The sequence below is a fragment of the Vidua chalybeata genome, chromosome 15, assembly GCF_026979565.1.
Source record: "Vidua chalybeata isolate OUT-0048 chromosome 15, bVidCha1 merged haplotype, whole genome shotgun sequence".
Classification (NCBI taxonomy): domain Eukaryota; kingdom Metazoa; phylum Chordata; class Aves; order Passeriformes; family Viduidae; genus Vidua; species Vidua chalybeata.
The window spans coordinates 1,232,808-1,256,082 of record NC_071544.1 but is presented as its reverse complement, the minus strand read 5'-3'; the positions used below and the strand labels follow the sequence as shown (position 1 = coordinate 1,256,082).

The window sequence follows — 23,275 nt, the reverse complement described above, 5'->3', positions numbered from 1 at the left end:
GAAAGCTTTTATTTCCAGTATTACACATCAGTCAGGTAAATTATGTCACCTGCAAGTTCAGGGCACACTGAGAGCACACTGGAAACTGCTGTTTTCACTTCCAGGACATGGCCTGTGCTTTCTACTCTGCTAAAACCCAAAGCCCGGCCTCAAAGGCAGCAAATCCAGCATTTGCCATGAGTAACACAGGGCTGACAGCAAGGCAAGCTGCCCAAGTCCTGTGCTAATGACACCCAGAGGGTTACAGCACAGAGCAGGTACCTGTCACAACCAAGTTTGTGGATTCCTGTGCCAGTGACACACTTTCTTTCTAAAAGAGAGAAATTTTTCAGCTGTCAGCCCACTGGGCATTTTTTAATGCGTTTCAGTAGTTTAGATATCCATGTAGTCTTCATTGGGGCTATGTTAACTTTGAGGCAGAGCTGAGTAGCACAGAACAGAAAAGAAGAGATGTTGGCTGTATCTACAGTGTGAGAGGAATCTCACCAGCTGCCAGTACAAAGGCAATGCCAGGATAAACTGGTAGCAGTGTCAAAAAATATACAGCTTCATCCTTTTTACTTGGAGCAAACTGCAACAGGTCAACATGTAGCCGCACAAGACCACGGAGTTAGACCCAAAAGACTGTTTCCGTTGTATTTTCTGATATTTCTTATTAACTTCTTCATTGATTGCACTATTCATCTTGACATCATTCAGTTTGATGCTTTGCTCTGCCCTCTTGCCCTGTCTAAGTCTGGAGTCAATGTTCAACTAAAGTCAAATATGCTTTGAAATTTCTTTGTTTAATTAATAAAACACACACCAAGAATGCCTGACTGCTACAGATCATACAAAGATCTGGGTCTTGCCATCTGTGAGTTATATTACAAACTTAGCTGCAACTAATGTGGTGAATTTACTGCATTCCAGGCAGTTGATCCCAGAACCAAGACCTTGGACTACACTGCTTTCACAAAGCTACTCAGAATCAATAACAAATTTAGGCCTTCCCCTCCCAGCTCTGCCATTCAGCACCAGCACCAAGAATCAAGCTTACTCCAAGTAATAAAACCCAAATGCAAATAGGCATCCATGCTATTTCAATCCAGGAGGGATCTGCAATGCAAGTTTAAAAAGGAAAACTATTTTCTGCTGGAATTGTGAGAAGTGAGCAAAAGCCATAATGGAAAACAGCTCTCCCCAGGTGAAGTGGGAGAGGAGGGGGAAAAGCCAGAGAATCAGATGTTATAATTAAGGGATGAACAGTTGGGATTTCAAAGAATGTAGCTTATAAACCAAGAGGCTAAGTGATGAAGTGGCCAATGACGTTCAGTGGATGCAGGTAATGGAAGCCCATCTCACTTCATCCATAGAAACAGACTCCTACCACTAGCCACAACTTCTCTTGCCATTTTCAAGAGCAGTCCAGAAGGTCAGAAGCGCCTGAGCTGCACACTGCCAACACTGGGGGGATACTTGGGGTAAGAGAAATGAAACAGCTCCCTTGTTCCTGTCCTTCTGCTTGCAGGACCCACTACTGACCACTGTCTGACACGATGCTGGCCTTAATGTAAAAGATTTAGTCTGACCAAGCTGCTCTTGAAAATGGCAAGAGAAGTCGTACTAGATGAAAAAGGAAATCATACACACACCAATCTAAGAAAAAGGGGATTCAAACTTCTGTAACAAACTACTGAACAAGCAAATCTTGCCCTTCTTTTAAGGGCATAATCACAGGATTCATCACCTTACCAGCAAATGAAGTGGGGTCGGGAGATCCTACAATTCAGTTTATTGCCAAAACCTGTTATTCAGCTAAAAACTTCTGCCACACTTCATAACACAGCTGCCAATGCTTCCAGACTTACAGACCTTCAAGGACAGGCACAGAGAAACAGTTAAACTCTAGGTCCAAAACACTAAACTTTGAGTTATAAACTGCCTAGAAAAGTCTTGTTATTGCCAGAGATCAGAAAGAAAGCCTGAAAGCCAGAGGAAGCCACTGAAGAGAAGGCATTTAATGTTAAAAAGGAAATCTGTCTCAAGGCAGTCCTGTGCTTCAGCCTTTCCAGTCTATTCCTCATCCAATCTTCTCTGAATTTTTACACTTGGCCAATAAATACCTCTTACTCTAGCACTTGGATAGGATTTACGATGCACTGCAAGTGCTGTGCAATTAACAGATTTAATGCCCAATTCACTTCCTCCTTCAAAGGGAGACTGGAGAAAAGCATCCCAGGAGCTGTGGGTATATCATACATATACATGAAATGACATTTCCTCTGCCACTACTCTAAGTCAGCACATCCCTACTCTTCCTGCAGATGTATCAAACCATTTTCACTGTTTAGATTCCCAACTATTAGTCATTCTTCAGCTTAATCACAGAGGGGTTTACAGGATGGATTTTTACACACCATCCCACATTTTCACCATAATTTATCAATTGCTTTTTCCACTCCATTTCACTGAATTTCTAATCTCATTTCCCCAACTACACTGTCTACAATCATAACATAACAGTGACTTTAAAAAATGCAGTATGCTCCACTAATTTCACAATGTGCCAAAGGAGATAACAGAGGGAATACATTCTTCCCATCTCAGCGTGATTACTTTAACTTGCCTATCAGAGACAAAAGCACATGGCTGAGGAGGAGGACAGGCATTGCTGTGAGAGGAAGTCAAAGCTTTGCACTCTCACATGGCTATTTGACCAACTTTCAATGAGACAAATGCCACCAACTCCTCCATGCAAGACCGAGCATTTACCTCTTGCACATGTTTAATTACCCTTTGGTGGCTGCTCCATTCGGAATCATGCTGACAGGGCTCCATCCAATCCAGCAGCACATTTGAGGGATTATTGCTGATGCTTCACAGACTCATAAAACACCCTGCTCAAAGGAGTTTTGAGTGGCACAACTTCATGCCTTGCTTCCCAGCTGCAGTCTGAAGTTCTACAAAATGTCAATGCTGAGCACAAGCTACTTTCACAAGCAATTAAGACAGACTACATGAATACCTAGCTCAGCCCGCAGGCTACATCAGACTTGCCTTTCAGTTTTGTTCAATTACTTTGCCCTTCTCTTTGGTAAACAGAAATCCTTGTTTTCCTTTCTCTCTACCACACACTGCATCTGTTCTCCAAATTCCACCACTCCAACCCACACATGGCAGCCTCTGGACCACTTTTGCTCTATGTTGAAATCACTTTGGCCAAAAGATTTGAAAGTAAGGTAACTAATGCACCAACATTCCTAAGTAAGTGTTACCGTCTAAAAAAGGTATCACTGAACTCAGTTGCACCTCAAACAAGTTCAAAAGCATAAATAAGACCTCAAGTCCCCCCATTAAGATTTCTTCACACAATTTTACTTGCCACAGTGCTACAAGCCACACAGTTTGCTTAAGTTGTTGCCATTTTTGCAACTTTATTTCTGAAATCAGCTTTAACAGTATTGAAGTTTAACAATTATATATAGTCTCGTCTATGATATTAGGATATCCTGATCTCACCTCTCAACACGGCAAGTTCTTCAGCTTAAAAACCCACTGGAACAAGAGCAAAGGGGCAACGGAGGGGAAGGAAGTCCAATATTACACCGTGATGCCCTCAAATGCAGAAGCTCATCTGCATGACATGACACTCCAACAGTAGAAACTCAGATTTTTTACTACATATTTAACTTCATACATCACTTCTACTCAAACCATAATAGGAGCAACAATAATCAACTTGAGTCTGATAATTCACGCTTTCAGCTACAAAGACAACACAGATAAAGTTTCTAAGAGACAACAGAACTGAAGTAGAACTTTTTGCATAAGCCCAGTTACCTTTTCTCTGCAAAACAATGTCAACAGTCATAAAAGAGAAATAGAAGCAGTGCCAAGGAATTAACACTTTATGACGATAACATTTGTTTGGAAGACTGGAGATCAGTTTTAAGGTAAGTATCATTGGTGATTTAAGAAGGTTTCATCCCACCTCATGACAAACCTTTCAGGACCACTTGTTATTGCTCAAATTCTGTTTGGGACAGAACAGAATTCACAGAATCGCCAGGCTGGAAGAGACCTTCAAAATCATCGAGTCCAACCTAGCCCTAACAACAGTTTTCCCTGAACTCAACCCTGGCACCCAGTGCCACATCCAGTCTTTTTTTAAACACACCCAGGGATGGTGACTCCACCACCTCCGCGGGCAGCCATTCCAGAACTTTATCACTCTTTCCGTGAAATTTTTTTTCCTAATATCCAACCTGAATTTCCCTTGGTGCAGTTTAAGACTGTGTCCTCTCGCCCTGTCAGTTGCTGCCTGGTGAAAGAGACCAATCCCACCTGACTCCAACCAACTTTCAGTGAGTTGTAGAGAGTGATAAGGTCATCTCTGTGTCTCCTTTTCTCCAGGCTAAACAACCCTAGCTCCCTCAGTTGTTCCTCACAGGCCTTGTGTTCCAAGCCCCTCACCAGCCTCATTGCCCTCCTCTGGATATGCTCAAGTGTCTCAATGTCTTTCCCAAACTGCGGGGCCAGAACTGGACACAGCACTCAAGGTGCAGCCTCACCAGTGCCGAGTTCAGGGGAACAAACCAGCTTTAAGGGACATGGCTTCAAGTCCATATTTTAGCTGACCCCATGGAGTTACATCCCCCACGGGAGCCAGCAGAGCGGGGTGCTCACATTGCCCATGTACTCAGAGCTCCAATTCTGTATTTCAGCTGATCCCATGGAGTTACACCCCACAAAGTGAGCCAGCAGAGCGGGGTACTCACGTTGCCCATATACTCAGAGAGCAGGTCCTGCAGGGCCTGGCGCACGGCGTTGCACTCGGCCACGATGCGCTCGCGGCGGTCGTCACGCGTGCAGGATGAGTCGGCCATCAGGGCTGCCCCGCTGATGATGCTCTCCAGCCTCTCCTCCAGGGACGGCCGGAACCGCTCCTCGCTGAACGTCGAGGGGTCCACAATGATTTGTTTCTAGCAAGAGAAAAAGTTCTGCAAATCAGTCACTGGCCCAAGTGATGCCTTAGGATTCAGCTTTTATATTTTTCAAATCCTGTAGTGCTTTAGTGTTTAACTTTTAAACTCCTTATAGAGTCTTAGCTACGGTCTTTGCATTTTGGTCAGACAAACCACTTCCTCCCTGGGCCTGAAACTCAAGGACATCTCACTGTCTCAGGCCCTAAGAGACATAAACAATAGTGAATTGGGGTGGGGGGGGAAAACTTAGAGTAAATTACTTCATTACTTGAAAGTGTAATTGGAGGATTAGCCCCTGATATGTAAATGGACCAAACTTATAATTACCTGAAACACTCGTGACTATTATCCATCTTGGGTGTAGCCCCTCTCTGAGGCTTTTGACTGCCCAAGGTGTACCTACTGAAGGCCTTCAATAAATATCGACTTTTATTCTCTTAATCTTGTCTAGTCTCTGTTCTAGGTAAGCACTCTAAAGCATCAAAGCAGTGTATTACTGTTAAGTCATGCACACAACCAACACTTAGAGCAACCCCCTGATCAGGCATTAAGAGGCAAATGACACCATTTTGGCACTGAGGAGGATTTTCATGAGTAGTTCTGTAAAATTACTGAGAGGTTTCCCAGCAGATTATATTGCTACTCATTTCTTGTGCTGCTTTGACAGCTAAACAAAACTTGGCCATACGAAGCCTTGTTACATGAATGGCAAAAACCAAATGTGCCAGCAAAAATAAGGTTCAAAGTACAGAACTCTTCCTAATGACATGTCAATTTGGACAGGCCTTCACTAGTTAACTTGTCAGATATAATTATCTCATCATGAACAAGAAAACAAATATCCAAAATTAGCTCTATGTATTGTGTTCTGTTGCCCTACTTTGCACAGTCTTTCTTCTCTTCAGTGTTAAGCAGGTAAATACAACTGTGTTCTCAAAATTTCTCCAAGTGAAACATCAACATAAAGGTTTCAAACCACACAGAAATCAATTTCTTCATGGCAGAAAATTACCACAGGTTTCTCCTGCCAGGGTGTTAGCAAGCACAGCTCAGGGACCAAGAGACTCAGGGCTGAAACAGCAGCATTGATGCATCTGCTCTCGAGGGGCCAACACCACCATGGAAGTTCCCCAGGAAGAAACTGCACAGTATTTGTCACCTTTGAGTCCTTTCAGGTGATTTGTTTAAACAGGTCTGTAATTTAATAAAGAAAAATAATTTGGCCATTTCATGGTCTGGTCGTTTGTTTACAGTTAGGCTGGGTTATTTTAGGGGCGGAATTTTGTAATTCTAAAAGAAGCCCCAAAGCTTTTTGAAATGGGAATTTTTTCAGCCAGTTTGTGTTCAAGCTAACCTCAGCAGCCACATCACAACCACCTCCTTCTGCCAGCCAGCTCACTTCATATCCCTACAGAGTAACCATGCAGCCACCACAGCAGGATGAGAACATGGCATGTGCTCTCCAACACATTCCCTCCTCTTTCTTCCTGAAACTCTTAGCCATTGGCTAATACAATGGTAGTGTGTTACCAGTCCTGCACCACCAAAAAAGAGATAACAATCAGCTTGTTATCTTCTGGTAGCCATTTCATATTTTACCATCACTAGAATATCTGAGGGCATGTGTGCTCAAAGCCTCTATTATGGGAGTGTAATAACACTCAAGCAGTAGCAGGAAATGAAGTGCAGGGATAACATCTGCCAAGAATCTCAACACATTTGTTTTGTCAGCCTCCTTTGGCAGGGATGAGACAAAGCTATCGTGAAGCTGGCCTGCTGATCAGGCACTGCTGCTATTAGAGAGCCTCACAAAGTGGAATTAAAACCTCGAAAAGCTTCATGTGAGCTGCAACACTCAAAAAGTAGTCTGCAGCTGTATATTGGGGAGTTTGTATAATAAAATAGGGTGATTTATCAGAAATCCCATTAGCTGGCTTGAGTTGTACAAGCCAATCCACCAACTTGCACTGAATTGCTTCTTCACTGCCAGCCCCTGACATGGTGCTGCTGCTGCAGGGCTGCTTTCCCCTCCCACAGGCACCTGTGAGAACCTGCAGCCCACTGGGGCTAACCTGAGGCATGCTCCGAAGTCTTACTGAGCATCTGATGGAATTTCAGAAAGGCAAACTCAAAACTGAAATCAGTCACAAAGATCAAGACAGCCATGACATCCTCTTGTTATCCAAGAGATCATAGGGAAAAGGCTTCCTAACAGACACAGGGAGAACTCAATGAGAACTTCATCCTGGCAAAATACATGTGGCAAAGGGAGGAACAAGAGTGGCAAGAGCAAAAAGGAGAAAGTGAGCAAAATCTGGCAAAACCACAACTATTAAATGCCTTTTGAGTGATGGCTTTGCAATATTAAATAAAGTTCTAGAGTAAGTTAGTGCACAGTGTTTAAAATTCAGAGGCTGAATCAGGTAGACACCAAATCCTGGCTTCAAAAGGAAAGCGATCTCAGTAAAAATGCATGACTGTCCTCAGCAACGTGCTGAATGCAAGATAAAGAACATGACAGATCAGTACAACCTATCAGTATGAAATTACTTCATTTCCAACCAAAGATCGTATTAAAACTTCCCACTTCATGTTCCTCTCAAGAGGTAGTTTCAGCAATTCCAAATACATGATTCACTTCTAATAAATCACTTCTGTCACCTCCAAGAATACATTACATAAATATATTATGAAATAATCAATTTCAAACAAACCATCTAATGTAGCAGTAGGCTAACTGCTATTTCAGAGCTAGTTTAACTTGACAGCCTTCCATCACTAAGAAACACATATATAACTTTCTACATTCACTCAATCCTAGTTTGGAAAATGGCTTTTTTTAAAAAAAGCCTACTTTGCCTAGAACTTGCTGCACTTCAGTAGAAAATGATCTTCCAGGTAATATCTATAAAAGCAAGCTGTGGCTAAGAAACCGGGTGAACAAACAGGAGGGGTTTTTCCCAGCAGGGCTCCGACTCACATCGAAGTTGTTGAGGGCGTAGGCCAGCTCTCCGCCCCCGCCCTGCTGCTGGGCAGCGTCGTCCGAGGCAGTGGCCTGGGCGGCGTTGGAGATGCCGCTGACTGCCTGCTGCAGCTGTTTGTAGATCAGGTCCCTGTTGGCTTTGTAGGCAGCGACGTCGGGGTGCTGCAGGCAGGCCTGGGACGCTGTGTACAGGATGGGCACATTCTTCTGCAGGATTCCTCTGGCTGCCGCCATCTGATCGCGGTGACCCACATCTTTCAACTCCTGTTAGGAAAATTAAAGGGGAAAAAAAAGCATTTGAGAGCATTGTCCACATTCAACATCCATACACTGTCTCCCCGCATCTTCAAGGGACAGGCAGGTTCTTTGCCTCAAATCTGTCTGCTGAGTATTCCTATCCTTAAGGGATCAACTAATTGCAAAACACGACAGCTTCATAAATCCAAAAAACAACAACACTCCAGGGCAATTCACAACACCACAATTCAAAATCTGACATTGGATTTTTTTGTTCCTCTGCAGCATTGGACCAGCATTTAAAAAGCTGTCCTGTCTTGCACTTGCAGATGAGAAGCAAGATCATCTTTAATTTAAACTCTCAGGCTCACAACCAGAATGTTTTCTTTAATCACACCTCAAAAATGGCATTTACTCTCCTCAAGAGACTCAGGTACTTAATTTCAGAAGAACAAATATATCATCTCATTCAACTTCTTGTTCACCTCCAATGAGACAAAATTAATCCAATGACTGTAATTACCACTAATTCAAGATTAGTGAGCAAGTCCATAAGTCTTTTCCCAAACACTCTGTGCTGTAATTCTCTAAAGCACCATCACCTCTGTTTTGGAACAGAGCGCCATGATCAGATAAAGCCTCTGAGTCCAGTACAAGCAGGAAGTTTATAAAAGGAGGAACAACCACAGTTATTAGCAGCAGCAGCATTTCAAAATTACCTCTTAAATCTAACAAAGAGGCAGTGAAAATGAAGACAAGGACTGCCTTACTGAGAAAAGGGAAAAAAATTCTGTCAGACTCTCTAAAATGAATGGGCAATAGGTGACCTCTGTAAGGTACACACTGAGCAGGGAGGGCACTCCAGGCAGGCACAGAGATTTACAGATTTTGTACAACCACTTCCCATAGTGTGGAACAATTCATCACAAAGCAGTTTTAGAGCATTTATTGCATTGCCATCACAACCCTATCCCATTTACTGCAATCAGATTTGAGATACATAACTAACTGGCAGTCCCTTTTTGACTGTACCCAGCTTATTTTCTAAGACAAATCTGTGCAAAAAAACCCCAAGCAGTGTCAGAGGTGCTTAAGCAGTTTTGGTTTGTACATATCTACAGAACAAAGAGGGGGGAAATGCTCTAAAAGAATTATGCTATTTCTGATAACTTAAACTGCCCACACCTCTGCTTTCTTCTGAAAACTTTACTCAAGAATGAGTCACACCAGTGCTGTTGAACAAAACAAATTTCACACGAAAATTAAGGCTAAGCACAAGCTATCCAAACACAAAACATACCCACAACAAACAGGAATTTAAACCCCCCCTCCAATGGACATTTCAGTGCAAGACCAGTGAGCAGCACCACTCACTTTCTCAGGAAGCTGTAGCTGAGCCCAGCCATAGCTTTTACTCCCTGTGAATGTGGACATGTTCAGTCCATCTGTGTGAACCACAACAGCAACAGGGCCTAGTGGAGAGTGCCCCAGGACTGAGATACATCTCGGCTCCCTGTCCTCAAGTGCAGCTCTTGGGCAGTAGCATGGCTTTAAGGCACTAAAACACTGACATAAACAAATGCAACTATGAACAAATTCCACCAGAAGCAGCACCCTACAGCCAAGCACGCTTTTCTTGCTTACCAGGCAAACTCACAGTTCCTTAGCATGGCAGAGCAAAACAAAGTACTCAGCAATAATGTAAAAAAAATAAAGTAAGAAGTATTAACAGAACAGGCACTTTCCAAGAGCAGCAAGCTATTTTAGAAAAGTAAGAATTAACATACAGAAGAAAGTGGCCACACTATACCTGTTGTCTTTTGGCTGCCATGATGTTAAGCTTGTCCACTTCTGGTTTGAGGGCTTTGTATTGGATACCCAAGTCCTGCTCTGTACCAGCATTTCTTAGTTTCAAGATACCATCTTCCACCTAAAAGAATATATATTCACATATTTTTTTCCAAGCATTACAGTCCACACGTCAGGAGGTAGTTCAGAATGTATTTCATGGCAGTCAGAGAAAGCAATCTTCCTCTGCCCCGTTATTTTTTGGAGAGGAGACACTTTAAAGGCTAATCGGATACAGTGCTTAGCTACTATTTCACAGTCACCAGCTACCAGAGACAGTCAAGAACACACATCTGAAAGAGCATGAAGAAGTTGAGGGCCCTGGCAGGGCCATGTCAGTGGCCAAAGGGCACAAGGAGAGTCCTCAAAGCTCGTTGGCAAAGACAACCAAGTATCCAATGTCATTTCACTTCAAATTCTGCACAAAGCACTCACCCACCCTGCTTCTCATGGGAAGGAAAGGCTTCCTCAAACAGTCCACTTTCATTTTTATTTAGCCTGCTGAAATTACTCATCCCTATCAGCTGCAAAGGAGTACTGGTTATAAGAAAGCCAGATTCTCTAAGATGAAAGGGCTGGCTCTCACCTGCAGCTGCAGACCAAGGCTCACTTAGTTTCTGTACTAAAAGTTCAGAGCAGAGTGCAGCTCAATGTCAAAAGCTACTGACAGTGAGTATGAAAGTGAGTGACACACACCCACTGCACACTTTCTGCTGAGAGCAAAAACCCCCAGACCCTCCCCACTGCAGAAGGAAGCTGCTGCCAGTGCACGCCCCATGGGGTCACACACATGGTGGGCACCTGCAGAGCAGCCCCAGCGTGCCAGGCACAGCAGAGGCCCACACTTACAACTTTGAGCTGAACAAGCAGCTTGTAGACGTCGGCCATGTCAGCCAGGATGAGCAGGCGGGTGACGGCGGAGAGCAGGGCGCGCGCGGCCCGCACCATGTTCCCGCGCTTCACCGACGAGCAGGGGTCATCTGCAAACTCCCCCGATGCGCTCTTCATCAGGTCACCTGCATGGGGGGACAGCAGGGGCTGCCTTCAGCATCACACAGCATTGCATCAGCCACTGGAAAGGTTCCTAAGCCAACCTGAGTCTCTAAAACAAAACCTTTGTGAAATACGGCTGACAGCTAATGCTGCATGTGGCTACCTCTAAGTATAGCTACCGCCTGGCATTGGGGCAGGGGGTTTTGTGCAGAGGGGTTTGTGCAGGGAGGAACAGCTGGGAAATCACACTTTGGTCCTTATTTCCATTTATACAGGTGTTTCAGCATGCCAGAATTCTTTAGAGAGGTGAAATCAGCACACCTTTGCAGGGCAGCAGTTATTTCCCAACCTCCGATGCTTTCAAAGTCTGAGCAAAAGCTTTGATTTGTGTGCGTGTAAGAGTTAAGCAGAAAGCAGCAGAAAGCCCTGTAAACACACAGCGAGCTGCCACAGCTCCTGGGACCGTAAACAACTCGGAGCGATGACCTGGCTGGATATGCCCTGGTTGGAATTCAAAGCCAGGCAGCGCTTCGTAAAATGCTTCAACATTTCATAGCCTGTGGGGCTGCATCTGGTGCAGGAGCAAAGAATTTGGGTTTCAGATGCTAACAATGCCATTGGTTAACTATGAAAAGCAAAGGCCACTTTGCACAGCTAGAGCAATTCCTCCAGAAGGCATTCACAAAGCATGAAAGTAATGCCTGCATATAGTCAGAGGAGTAAATTTTGGATTTCTCCCTCACTCTTCGGGCCAGCTTCCAGTACCACAGCTCCTACACGACAGTAAGCTTTGGAATCCACATTGTTATCCTTGGATCTCTCTGCATCTCAGAAACACAGAGAACAGCTAGGACTTAGTTTAGAAAACAGTAGGGCCTCAGGGTCAGGGATTTGCAGGCAGCAAGAGATGACCAGAAAGCAGATTGCTATAGCTAGGTGCTGTTTCAGAGGCTTCCCAAAAACCTGTATGAAAAAATGTCCATGTGGCCAAATGCCAAAATAAAAATAGCCTGTCTCAGATGAGACTAAAAAACCTCCGCCAGCGCTTGACAAGTGACAGCTGACAGTAAATCCCATGGAGCTCCCCACACCAAACTGGGCAAGGGCTGCATCAAAATCTCTGCCTGATGCGGTCCCAGGAGGTTCTACTTATTTAACACCTTATTTTTAACTGCTCAGAAATGTCAACAGCTGGAGAGCCTGGGGTTAACCATCCCCATACATAATATCTCGCCCAGGAAATTTTTCCCACCCAGGCACTCTACACCTTCACAGCTAAATTCAGCCCAAGCACAGCTGCCAGCCTGCCCAAGCAACCACACCAAGATAGTCGATTTTGTTCAAATGCTCCCCCCTATGTAACACCCTTCCATCATCTTAAATAATACAACCAAGAGTGGCATGTAACATTTTAAGATAAAAAATATGCTACTTCTGTACTGGGACACAGCAAAAAAGCTTCTGTCCAAGTACAGGCCAGCTCTGAGTATCAAGCCAAAGCTATCCCCTACCCAGCTCTGGGGAACACAACTCATTACTTTAACACAGGTTAAGAACTCCAGATTTCCAGATGGGTGAGAGATGCTGTACTACCAATTCTGTGAGCTTCAAACAGCTAGGAGATTACAAAACTCCAACACAGCTGACATGACCCTTTCTTTACTCTTTCTGGAACAGGCTAATAATAAAAGTCATCACTACAAGTATGAAATCCATTGACAACCTCAGGATTTAAGCATATATATTTACAAAAGCATGAAGTAACACAATAAAAGGGAATGGCCTCAAACAGAGTAGGGTTAGATGAGATATTGGGAGGGAATTCCTCCCTGGCAGGGTGGGCAGGCCCTAGCACAGGGTGCCCACAGCAACTGTGGCTGCCCCTGGATCCCTGGAAGTGTCCAAGGCCGGGCTGGACAGGGCTTGGAGCAGCCTGGGACAGTGGGAGGTGTCCCTGCCAAGGCAGGGGGTGGGACTGGGTAGATTTAAGATCCCTTCCAATCCAGGCCATTCTGTGATATGCCAGAACCAAAACTGAGTACAAATATTTCCTTATTTATTGATATATAAAATTCCCACATTTTCAACTCCCAAAATATTGTTTTCATTTATTTTCTATTTAAAACAATTTATTGAAGAGGCCACTTGCTTCATGTGAATCTCAAAAATTGCTAACAAAGTTAAAAGCCAAAATTATTCTCTACCCATCTCTTAAATTGCAACCTTTCAAGCCAGTCCTAAAATAAAATGCTATTCCTTTTTATTTTAACAAGAGATTTTAAAAGATTTAGTGAGTTTCAAACAGCTTGTCAGGGTGTCAAAAGATAACCAGCTTCCCAAAATTAAAAGCAGATTATATTTAAAGTTGTTGCATATATATACATTTCTGCCAATTAAGGGAAGCTGACTTTCGGGCTTCTTTTATAAAGAGAAAGCACCCTGGGGTAGTTCTTTCAGCTGGATTCAAAGGGCAAGAGGGCACTCTGGCCTGGCCTCAATATGCAGGTACTGCATTGTGTGTGCACATCAGCAGTTGCAAGGGTATCCAGCACAATCTTCCTGTTTTCAACACTGAACACAGGTAACACAAGCACTCTGGAAGAAGGATTTTAAGAGTTAAAGTAACACAGTGGAGAAGAGTCCAACTGTGAGACTTGGATTATAAAGCTGGTACAAATTCTTACACGAGTAATCTGTTTTTCCAATATAACCTTAGCTCTTCATTAGATATTAGAAGGGAAAGAAAATAAAACAGAGCTGAGAAAAGAAGAGGCAACAGGAGCCATCCTATGATGATGTCAATAAAGCACTAAGAATTCAATGAAATCTAATGGAACAAAGCCCATTTTAGAAATGGTCAGATTCCAATCCATCAAAAGAAAATTCCCATTTTCTAGTCTCTTTCCCCCAGGCCCACAGGGTGTGACAACAGCTTCAGGCAGCACCATTAACCCTGCTCCCAGTGTGGAAGACGATGAGCATGGACAGAACTTGCTCCACACCACCACGGACAGGAGGGCACAGCAGCAGGCAGGGCAGGCCAGGCAGGGACAGCCAGGACACACCGGCACTGCTGCTCCTCTGCCAAGCTGGGGATTCGTGCCCACACATCACCTCGTACCCTTCAGCACTTCAGCTCAGAGCTGGCCCCAGGCTGCTTTGCCAGCAGCACCTAGGACACAACAGTGCCACCAGGCCATTCCCTCCTGCTCACAGCCCCCACACACTTCCCCAGAGATTGCCATTCCCCACCAAATGAAGGCAAGCAGTAAATCAGCGTTTCAAGTCTCTACTGCTCTCAAGTCTCTACTGAAGTCCTATCTCACCAATAATGCCACCTTCAACAGCCACCAGCAGGGTCACAGCAGGCTGTCCTGACTTTCTGCTCTCAAGGATGAGGCCCCACACCACCTTTGGCCATATCAACACAGGAGTTGATACTTATGGCAACAAAAGCTTCTGATAATTCCTTAATTTTGTTTTCAATTAAATCCATATACTGTCTACAACACTCCCTACAGTTTGCAAAGAGACACCTCAGAGCTTCCTCAGGTTATGGCTTTTCAAAGTGGCACACTCCTAAAGCTGTGTTGCAGGAAACCAACTGAACTCATTGTACCTTTCTAATAAATTTAGCTAACTGGTCACAATAGAATTTTGAAGTTGAATTTTCCAAGAAGAATGCAGTATTTACTTCAAGATGTTCGATGTTCCACAACTGGCCTCCTCCTGCTCCTTGGAAATCCTTAAGCCAGACATCCTCTATGATGTACATTTGAAAAAACTGATTTCCCCTTTCATAATTCATCCCACTGATCAGTTTTGAAGAACCCTTCACTTAGAAGAATGAAGCAGAAGGACAGAGCTGAATCAGTTGGCTCATTCCCCTGCATTTGCAACCTGAGCCAAAGCATTAATTCCTTCTCTTACCTCAAACCCTATACACAGGCTTAGACTTTTCAATGTTAAGTTTTAATTTTTGGTCTGTTATGTAAAGTTGCCATAGAAGACACACAACAGGAGAGCACAGTGAATTCGCTGGACCTCCATGCTCACGTGCAGATACAGAGACAAAGAGCTGTAGCCATCAGCATTCCAGGGAATCAGGAAGAGCTTTGCCAGTCTTACCCAAAAAAAATTTCCCTCTTGAGCCCTGTTGGGAAGCTGCCTCAGTGCCAAGCACCTGGGTAAGGGACTGGTTGAAGTTCCAACAGCACCAGAGGAGCTGAGCACTCCAGCATACAGTGAGATGCCACAGTGCCACAGGGAGCCTGCAGTGGGGAGTGAGGCTGGGCAGGACCAATGCTGCACCTTCTGTTACCCAGCAAACCTCTGATGGCAGAAATGCCTGTAACAAACACTACAACAATGCTGAAATTCAAGATGTTCACATCAAATGCTTTCCAAATACAAAGTCTTTTCAATAACCACAGCGGGATCTATCCTGAAAAACACTTTGATTCCTTACCCCCACTTTTCTGCTCAAAACCTTAAAAAGTTTCATTACTTTATAAGAAATCAAAAGTACAAAGCTTTAAAGGGCCAGGAATCTTACTGTAGGATATTTCATTAACTTGCTTGCTGTAATTTATTCTTCCATTGTAAAAAACAAGAAGACTTTGAAGATCCACTTACATTGATTTAGTAGGCAGCCATGCTATTATTCATTCAAAATAGCTCTTTCCAGTTCTTTGTTTTTACCCCAACAAATGGGATTTTATGAACAAGCACGCTCACTAAAATCATGTACTCTCTCAATCTTCTTCTCCCTCGCTAGGCTAAAAAAAAAAAATTAATTTTCTCTGATGAGACAAGTTATCTGTTGTCCTAATCATCTTCATAATCCCAGTCTACATTCATTCATCTTTATTTATTATGGTAACTAAACCACTCCCTACTCTAAATAGAGGCATTATTAATGCTATTTTCCTGACCTCCACTGAATATTAATTATGCTCTATATCTATAATCCCACTGCCAGCTCATCATCACCCTGCTGCTGACCACAACACCCAAATTCTCCTCTCCACTCATTCCCATTGAAAAAGATTTGCTGAGCACATGCACAGGCTTTGCATCACACATTCCTTGTTTCTCCAACTCATAAATTCAACTGGTCTGACCCAAGGCGGGGAGGCTTCTGAGGTGCACGGAGCGTACACAACCACATGCATTAGGAGGTTGTATCTCCCTGCTGTTACTAGCACTGCTAAGAACTGCAATCCTCCTGGGCACTGGTAGCAATAACCCTTCCCTCTGTTCTAGCTAATTTTTCACCACTTGCTTCTCATTTCCTCAAAGGCTGGTTTGAATTTAATTTCCTCACCAAGAGCTGCTCTGCTAAACCCAGCTGTCTTAGGGTGACGTTATGGTGCTTGTATCCCCAGTCCTGTGTTCTGTTTATGCTTGATGTTATGTTTCGTGCCTTCAGGACTGGCTCCGAAAAGTGAAGGTTTGTTTTGTCTTGTTATCAGCCGGCTCACCTCCCCCCACGGTGTGTGTCTAGGAGAGAGGCTAGGGCTTGCTGGCTTGCTTGCTTTTGCTTTGCTCTCGCGCCTGCTTTTTGCTTTTGCCCTTGCTTTTGCTTATTAGTTAGTTTAGCTAGGCAGTCCAATTTTTTCCCTGGACTGTTTTTTTCCTTTCCCTTTCCTGAATACCATTCGAACCTGCTCCAGATGGGGACCTGGGAAACGCCAAGAAACACCGAAAGCCTGCATTTTGTGATCTGCAGCAGCCATCCCCAGTGCCGGAGACCGAGAACTGGATGACCACTCCCAGGAGAGACTTTCTGAATTTGTCATCTCTTCAGAGCGGTAAAAGAGTTTTTGTCATCTGGTGTTGTTCATTTTTTGTGCCGGGGAGTGCTTTGCCTGTTCAATAAACAGTTTTTTTCCACTACTCTCTAAGGAAATTTTTCCCGAACCAGGTTGGGGAGGCACTGTGGGGGGTTTGCTTTCTGGGGGCTCCTTCCAGAGGTTTTCTCCCAAATTTGCCCAAAACCAGGACATGGCCAAACACTGGCCCCGTCATGGGGCACAGCTTTAACCTCAGGTTTTGTTGGAACTGTGTCCCCACAGAGGATGGCGGGCACCACTTGTGCCCAGGAGATTCACTGCAGTTTGACCACCCACCAGCCCGAGGAAACAGGCACAGCCATGCCTTTTACAGCAGAATCCACACAAGCTGCAAACAGCAAAAAGGGAGGAAGAAGTGAAGCAACATTAAGGTGGGAAGTTATTTCACTTCAGCACCTCTCAGTTATGAGCTTCACCTCCTCTGTCAAAGCCAACAGAGCTGGGAGGTTTTGGCATCAAGCCTATGTGTAGTCTCAGAACCAAGAAGGAGCCAAGAAACATGGGAAAGGGTCATCTGGAAGGACTTTTTATCAGTCTCTCCTTCCCACCAGCTTCTCACTGCAATATTCAGCTACAAATCCAGCTCAGGGAAGTTCTCAATCCCAAGAGCTGAGCAGAGCTCCCTCTCTCTCCAGCATCACTGAGCCATTTGGAGGCACCCACAGATGAGCACTAACTCTTGACTGAGCAGTCGAGCACCAACAATTAAAGCTTGGAGTCAAAGGGGCTCTCTTGCTGTTTGTTGTTATTAAATTAAGCCAACTCAATTAGCCCCTTATATTGCAGCCTTCTTACCTTGATCTTTCTTTGGTCTATCAGCCAGGCTCATCCAGAACTTAGAACCATTTCCAACTAATATTTCACCACTCTGCAACTTCAGCTACAAACAAGTAATTAATGCTAATGAGTTTTCCCATTTTTGCAGCAGCAGCCGTCACCATTAATACCAGTTGACTGGGTTTCACTGAAGCATAGAAAAGACTCATGACTGGAAGAATGATAAATGATTTATGAGCAACAATATTTACTAGTGCATATTTTAGAATAAGTCAGCTCCATAGGCTTTTCTTGCAGGAGTGCTCCAAGAAAGTAAAAAAGAAAATTATAAAAATCAACATTAGATGTGAGGAAGGAAGCCTGGAATATTTAATCAAGGTCTTCACATTCTGTTTGGTGCTGTTTATGTTTTACATATTCAAGAAACATGTCTCTATCGAGTCAACACTTGGCTCTTCCTCCTACAGTGCTGGTCTGTATACAGTCAGATATGGAAGAAGTTGTTGACGAACTTCAGATGTAGTCCATAAAATTCATAGCTGCAGGGAGCACATTTTGAACCTAAACTGAGTATTTAAATGCTCTTCAAAGAATCAGCCCTTCTGCTTATCTTCTTAATCTCTACTTGGGCCATCCAATTTCCAGACCTACCCAGTTACATTACTGCTCAGGGATGCCAGCCAGGCAAGCTGAGAACCCACAAGTTGAGAGGCACAGAGTCATTAGAAAGAGCAAAAAAGGGAAATGGGAATGGTTCCACTTGCTCTAAAGAACCACAGTTTGAGAGGCCACCAGATCCACACTCTTACCTTGCTTGCGAACATCCTCCACAGCTGCCACCAGCTCCTCTTTCAGGAACTGGCTCTCCTTTGCAATTTTGTCGCCTTTCTCCAGGAAATTCTCTGTTGCTTGTTCAACTGAAGCTGCCAAGACATGAGCCTTTTTAGAACGGCCTCGCTTTTTATTGGAGGGGCCCTTGTTGCTGGTGTTAACCAGTGTTGTTACCTAAAGGCATAGATGGAAGGGAAAAAACCCAACATCAAATTTAATGTTTATCCATTCGATAGTAAGGCCGCATGTATTTTTCCAGATAGTATATTGCTAATACCTGCACTATTGCCAGCTCCAAAAGTTAACCTAATGAGTGTTTTTCACATTTGAACACTACCATGCTTCTTGATTCTTTAGATGAGCGAAATAAATGCAGTTAAACAGCTCAAAGATTTCTCTTACCAGCAGCACACCTCAAAAGTTGATTTTAACAATGGAGATCTATTTATATTTTGGATAAACTGCAGTCTCAGTAACAGGCCAGAGTTTTGGCACCACATAAAAGAAAACAAGGTGGGGATAATTAGTTTGGGATAACTCCCCAAGCCATAAGAAACCCCAGACAAAGCTGAAGTCTGTGCCAGTAGAAATGTAGACACACGGTATCTTTTCAGTCCAAAACAGTGCTATAGCCAAGGGGCTGAATGCAGAGCAAAGGACTTGGTAGAGCTCATTATTTCCCTAAAAAAAAAAACCAAAAAAACAACAACTGAACTCTCACAATCATCCTGCAGTCAACAAATATTTCCAAGCTCTGTGTCTTAGACTGAAACCCTGCTGGGAGCAGAGTCATCACCAGAGGCCAGGAGACCCTCAGGTACTCCCTGAGCTCAGGATCAGGATCCATCCCCTTGCATCCAACACAGGCATGTCACAAAATCCACACGCACTTCTCCATTTGCCTTATTTTTTCCTCTCCTTTTTGGAAAGCCTTGGAAAACGCACACAAAGCTGCTTCAGAGGGACATTAAATTACAACACTAAAAAAATTGCTACTCTGGAAAGCCCAAGGACTGCTGACATAAAGGTCCTCAGAGCTGAATCCATCTTCCCAGCTGGCTGATGCAGAGAGGGAAAGCCATCAGTTGGGAATATCGAGGTTGGTTAATGGGGAGTATTTGTACCAGGTACTCTCAGTTCATCGTGTTCTACAAATAAAGAACAAGTTGCAACAAGGCAATTTACTCTAGTTCCCTCTGTATTTTCCCAGTCGCATCATTCAGAAAACTGGGGATTGCCAGTACAGCCTGTTGCGCTTATTCCTTGAGGAGTAAGTTACAGACACTGCACTGGGTGAAAAAGGTCCTGTGAACAAGTTTGCTCAGTTAAGTTTGCCAAATTAGGACAATTTCTCTTAAGCAAATACTCCATCAGTAACTTCAGCAAAAAAGCCTCATCATCCAACTGCGCACCTGAGGACCCAGAGGGAACAAGCGGCAAGTAAAGACAGCAGTTTGGTGACTAAAGGGGATAATACTGGAAACAAAAATTGATCATTCCCATCTGTACTTAGCAGGAATTGTGTCCAGCTCATTCTGTCATTTTAGACATTTCACATTCCAGGAAAACAATGCTGAAGACAACAAGTGAACTGTCTCCGTGTACCTTCTCTTCCAGGCCTCCTAGAAAGTCTCTTCCAAGAATTTCCAAAACACTCAATACACACAGCTCTCATTTACAAGACTTACTCCAGCCTTCCTGTGCTCTTCAGTGCTTTCCACTGGGGCATATACACCACACAGAAAGAAGTTTTTATTCACAAATCCAGCACAAAGTGTAGGCATGGAACATCATTTCAATCATGTTAGTAACTACTGTGTCTAATCAGGTGCTGAAGCAGCACAGTCTCCCTGGACTCATGGCTAGTGACTGTCCAATGAAACTGAGCAAAGAAACTGCTTGTAGACTTTTTTTTCTAGTTTGCAGGGTTTTACACCTAGAATTTAAGCTTTGTGACTTAATTAAAACACCAAAACAGGCACTCGTGTTTATGACTTTATTTTACCTCGTCTTTTTCCTACCTGTGTAACAAGAGGCTCAAGCAGCCTTTCAACTGCCAGTGTCCTTATCTCCAGGCTTTTGGGATCCCATTTGAAGTTCACGTTGGCTGCAGTGACAGCAGTCATTTCTGCCAGAAGAAAAGACCTACGTTAATACAATTTTTTATTGTTAATGCATCTTAAAATAAACTAAAATGCAGCCTGTTAAACACAAAACATCCACTTAGTGTAAGTGAAGGTTACAGCATCTCCAGAAACATCAGCTTTGATTCAAATGGCATGAATTGGAGAAAATATTATGACAATATATAGATATTACCTGCACATTTTGGTTAGAAAATAAAACCAAAAGCAAATAAACCCACAGAAAACCTACTACAAAGCCTCACCGTTTTATCAGAGCAATGACAAGATCAGCACTGCCTGGGTTACTCACTGGTGGTCCCCGAGCAATAAAGAAAGACCACAGGCAGTGAGGGCACTTTGCCCATGAAGATGGGTACCCCCTGCCCAATTTGCGTCGCCTCCCTTCCAGGGCCAGCTCTCAGACACAGCCCAAGGCCTGGGGGAGCAGAAAGGAGCCCCTTGACTTCAGCAGCTCTGGATGCTGCCCACGTCCTCAGCTCCACCACCAGTCACTGCCCAAAGGCTCTACCAAAGCAGGAGGCAGGTTTAACCCAATCCACACACCTTCCTCCTTCACCCAGTTCACCTCTGGGGAATACAAAGGTAAAGGAGTGAATACAGGCCTCACAAAGCCAGAAAATCCAGCTGGTTCATACTTAACAGCTTACATATCTATTACACTTCTCCTTAACATTTGCATAGGAGGGAAAAGCAGATTTGCATGAAGAGATCTATTCAAAGCTGTCACTGAGCCGTTCTTCCCGTTACAGTTTTATATCAACATCCCAACGGAACAGCAAACATACTTATGGGAAAAGTTGAGTGAAACTACTAAAACAGCTCAGCTGTTGAGACCAGCAGTCTAAAAAAACAGAACTAAAAATAAGGAACTACAACAAATCACTGGATTAACACTATGATGCTGCACATTACAACAAAAGAATAAACTGAAAAATAATTTCAGTTAAAAAAACAGATTTAAAGTACTGGAGATCCATAAAACCAATTCATATCACTTCAGACATAATAGATTCTAGCTCTTCCTGCTTTGGGCTGACCTCAAAATTCAAGATAAGACTAAACCTATATTTGTAACTTTTTATTTTTCAAGAAGTCAGGAAGATAAATAGGTTTCCTAAATCTCTGTCCACCCATCTTCCTCAACACCTACTGTTGAGGTAATTTTAAAGCTTATTTGCTGATATTTTTAATCTTTCTCTGGCCAGGGCATTGCCTGCACAGCATCTCAAAAGTCACGTTGCTCTGACACACCAGATGTCCCCAAGCTGCCAGACGAGCACAACATCCCGTTATTTTTAAAAAGCAGGAGGCAAGGCACTAATTTTGGTAACCAACAATGTTTACAACACGTACCAACAACCCACTGCTTGCTCCCGACCCCAACAGCTAATTGTGCACAGGAGGGCTGCTTGTTTCCCAGGGAAGAATGAAAAGCTCTGGGCACTGGAGGAGCTCGGCCAGGGCTCAGCATTGCCTGGCTCAGGGCTGCTCCCTAGCCATGCCAGGGGCTCTCAAACCATGGGCACCACAGCAGAGATTGAGAACTCACTCCAGCACTGCTGACCGAAGCTGACACACTGAAGTACAACTTCACAAGGTGCAAGGCAGGAGCATTCACCCAGCTGCATTCAGCTCCCCACTACACCCACACTCCAAGTGCCCCCACTGCTGTGAGAAAAAAACTTTAAAAGCTGAAAGCTTAAAAAGAGAGAGAGACTAGAATGAGCCTGCTCAATGCTCACATACATGTAACCCTTCTGATGGTTTGCACTGAAAAACCAGTGGGTGCAGATGAAGGCTCCCAGCTCCAGAGCCCCCAAGGAGCCATGGGGGGGTGGAAGGTGGTCACCTCCTGTCCTCCCCTAACTCTGACAGCAATCACTAACCACTGTGAACTCACTAATTAACCTTCTCTCTCAATCACCCCCCTTTTTATTTCACTCACCTACTGGCTTCTGCCACAGCCCAGATGCTGGCACAGGGCATGCTGTGAAATGCCCTTCACCCCCAGGTAACTTCCCACCCTCCACAAGGAATTTCACTGGTTTATTCCCTCCCCATCAGCTCAGCACAAATGCTTCCTACGTAAGAAGCCAAGAAAAATACACTGACAACCTTTGTGGTTTCTGAGAAACAGAGCCAGGGCTCTGGAAAGCCCAGCAGGTTTCTAAAGAAAGGCTTTTTCTATGCAGTTAAAGCTGTTACACCTCTTGCAGAAACAATGTGCAGGACGAGGTAACCATGAGAAGATACACTAATTGTATTAGTAGGATAATAAAGGCAATTCATCTGAAAACACGTTAGTATGATAGTTCATGAATTGGCCAAAAGTAATGATCTATAAAAACCACTTAGTAGCAGTGCTATTGAAATTTATCTAAAAAGCAAAGCTTGATATCAAATAGCCTGTTTGGCAGCAAGGGCTTGGATATCGTTTGTACATTGCAATAAATATGTTTATTCAATTTAATTAAACCTGTGGAGAATACAGGAACAGGCTATAGGTTACCAACACATGGGTGAGATGGGTTTAGGGGATAAAAGGACAACTGTCAGGGCTGTAGTATAGCATGGTTGTGATTCCCTCTAGTTCTCTAGAACTTGCTTTTTCCCTGTGACTGCTCAAACTCTCCCTCA

At 43.9% G+C, this 23,275-nt stretch overlaps 1 protein-coding gene across 1 annotated transcript in view; it reads right to left on the bottom strand.

Annotated features, from left to right (window-relative positions):
• CTNNA1 (catenin alpha 1) overlaps positions 1–23,275 on the bottom strand; it is a 117,844-nt gene that overhangs the window by 80,621 nt on the left and 13,948 nt on the right. The window contains exons 2-7 of the mRNA XM_053956431.1: positions 20,513–20,619; positions 18,470–18,665; positions 10,885–11,051; positions 9,998–10,117; positions 7,948–8,214; positions 4,761–4,964 (exon numbers count right to left, since the gene is read on the bottom strand). Of these exons, the coding sequence (XP_053812406.1) occupies positions 4,761–4,964; positions 7,948–8,214; positions 9,998–10,117; positions 10,885–11,051; positions 18,470–18,665; positions 20,513–20,617 (1,059 nt within the window). The 5' untranslated portion in view covers positions 20,618–20,619. The remainder of the gene's footprint in view (positions 1–4,760; positions 4,965–7,947; positions 8,215–9,997; positions 10,118–10,884; positions 11,052–18,469; positions 18,666–20,512; positions 20,620–23,275) is intronic.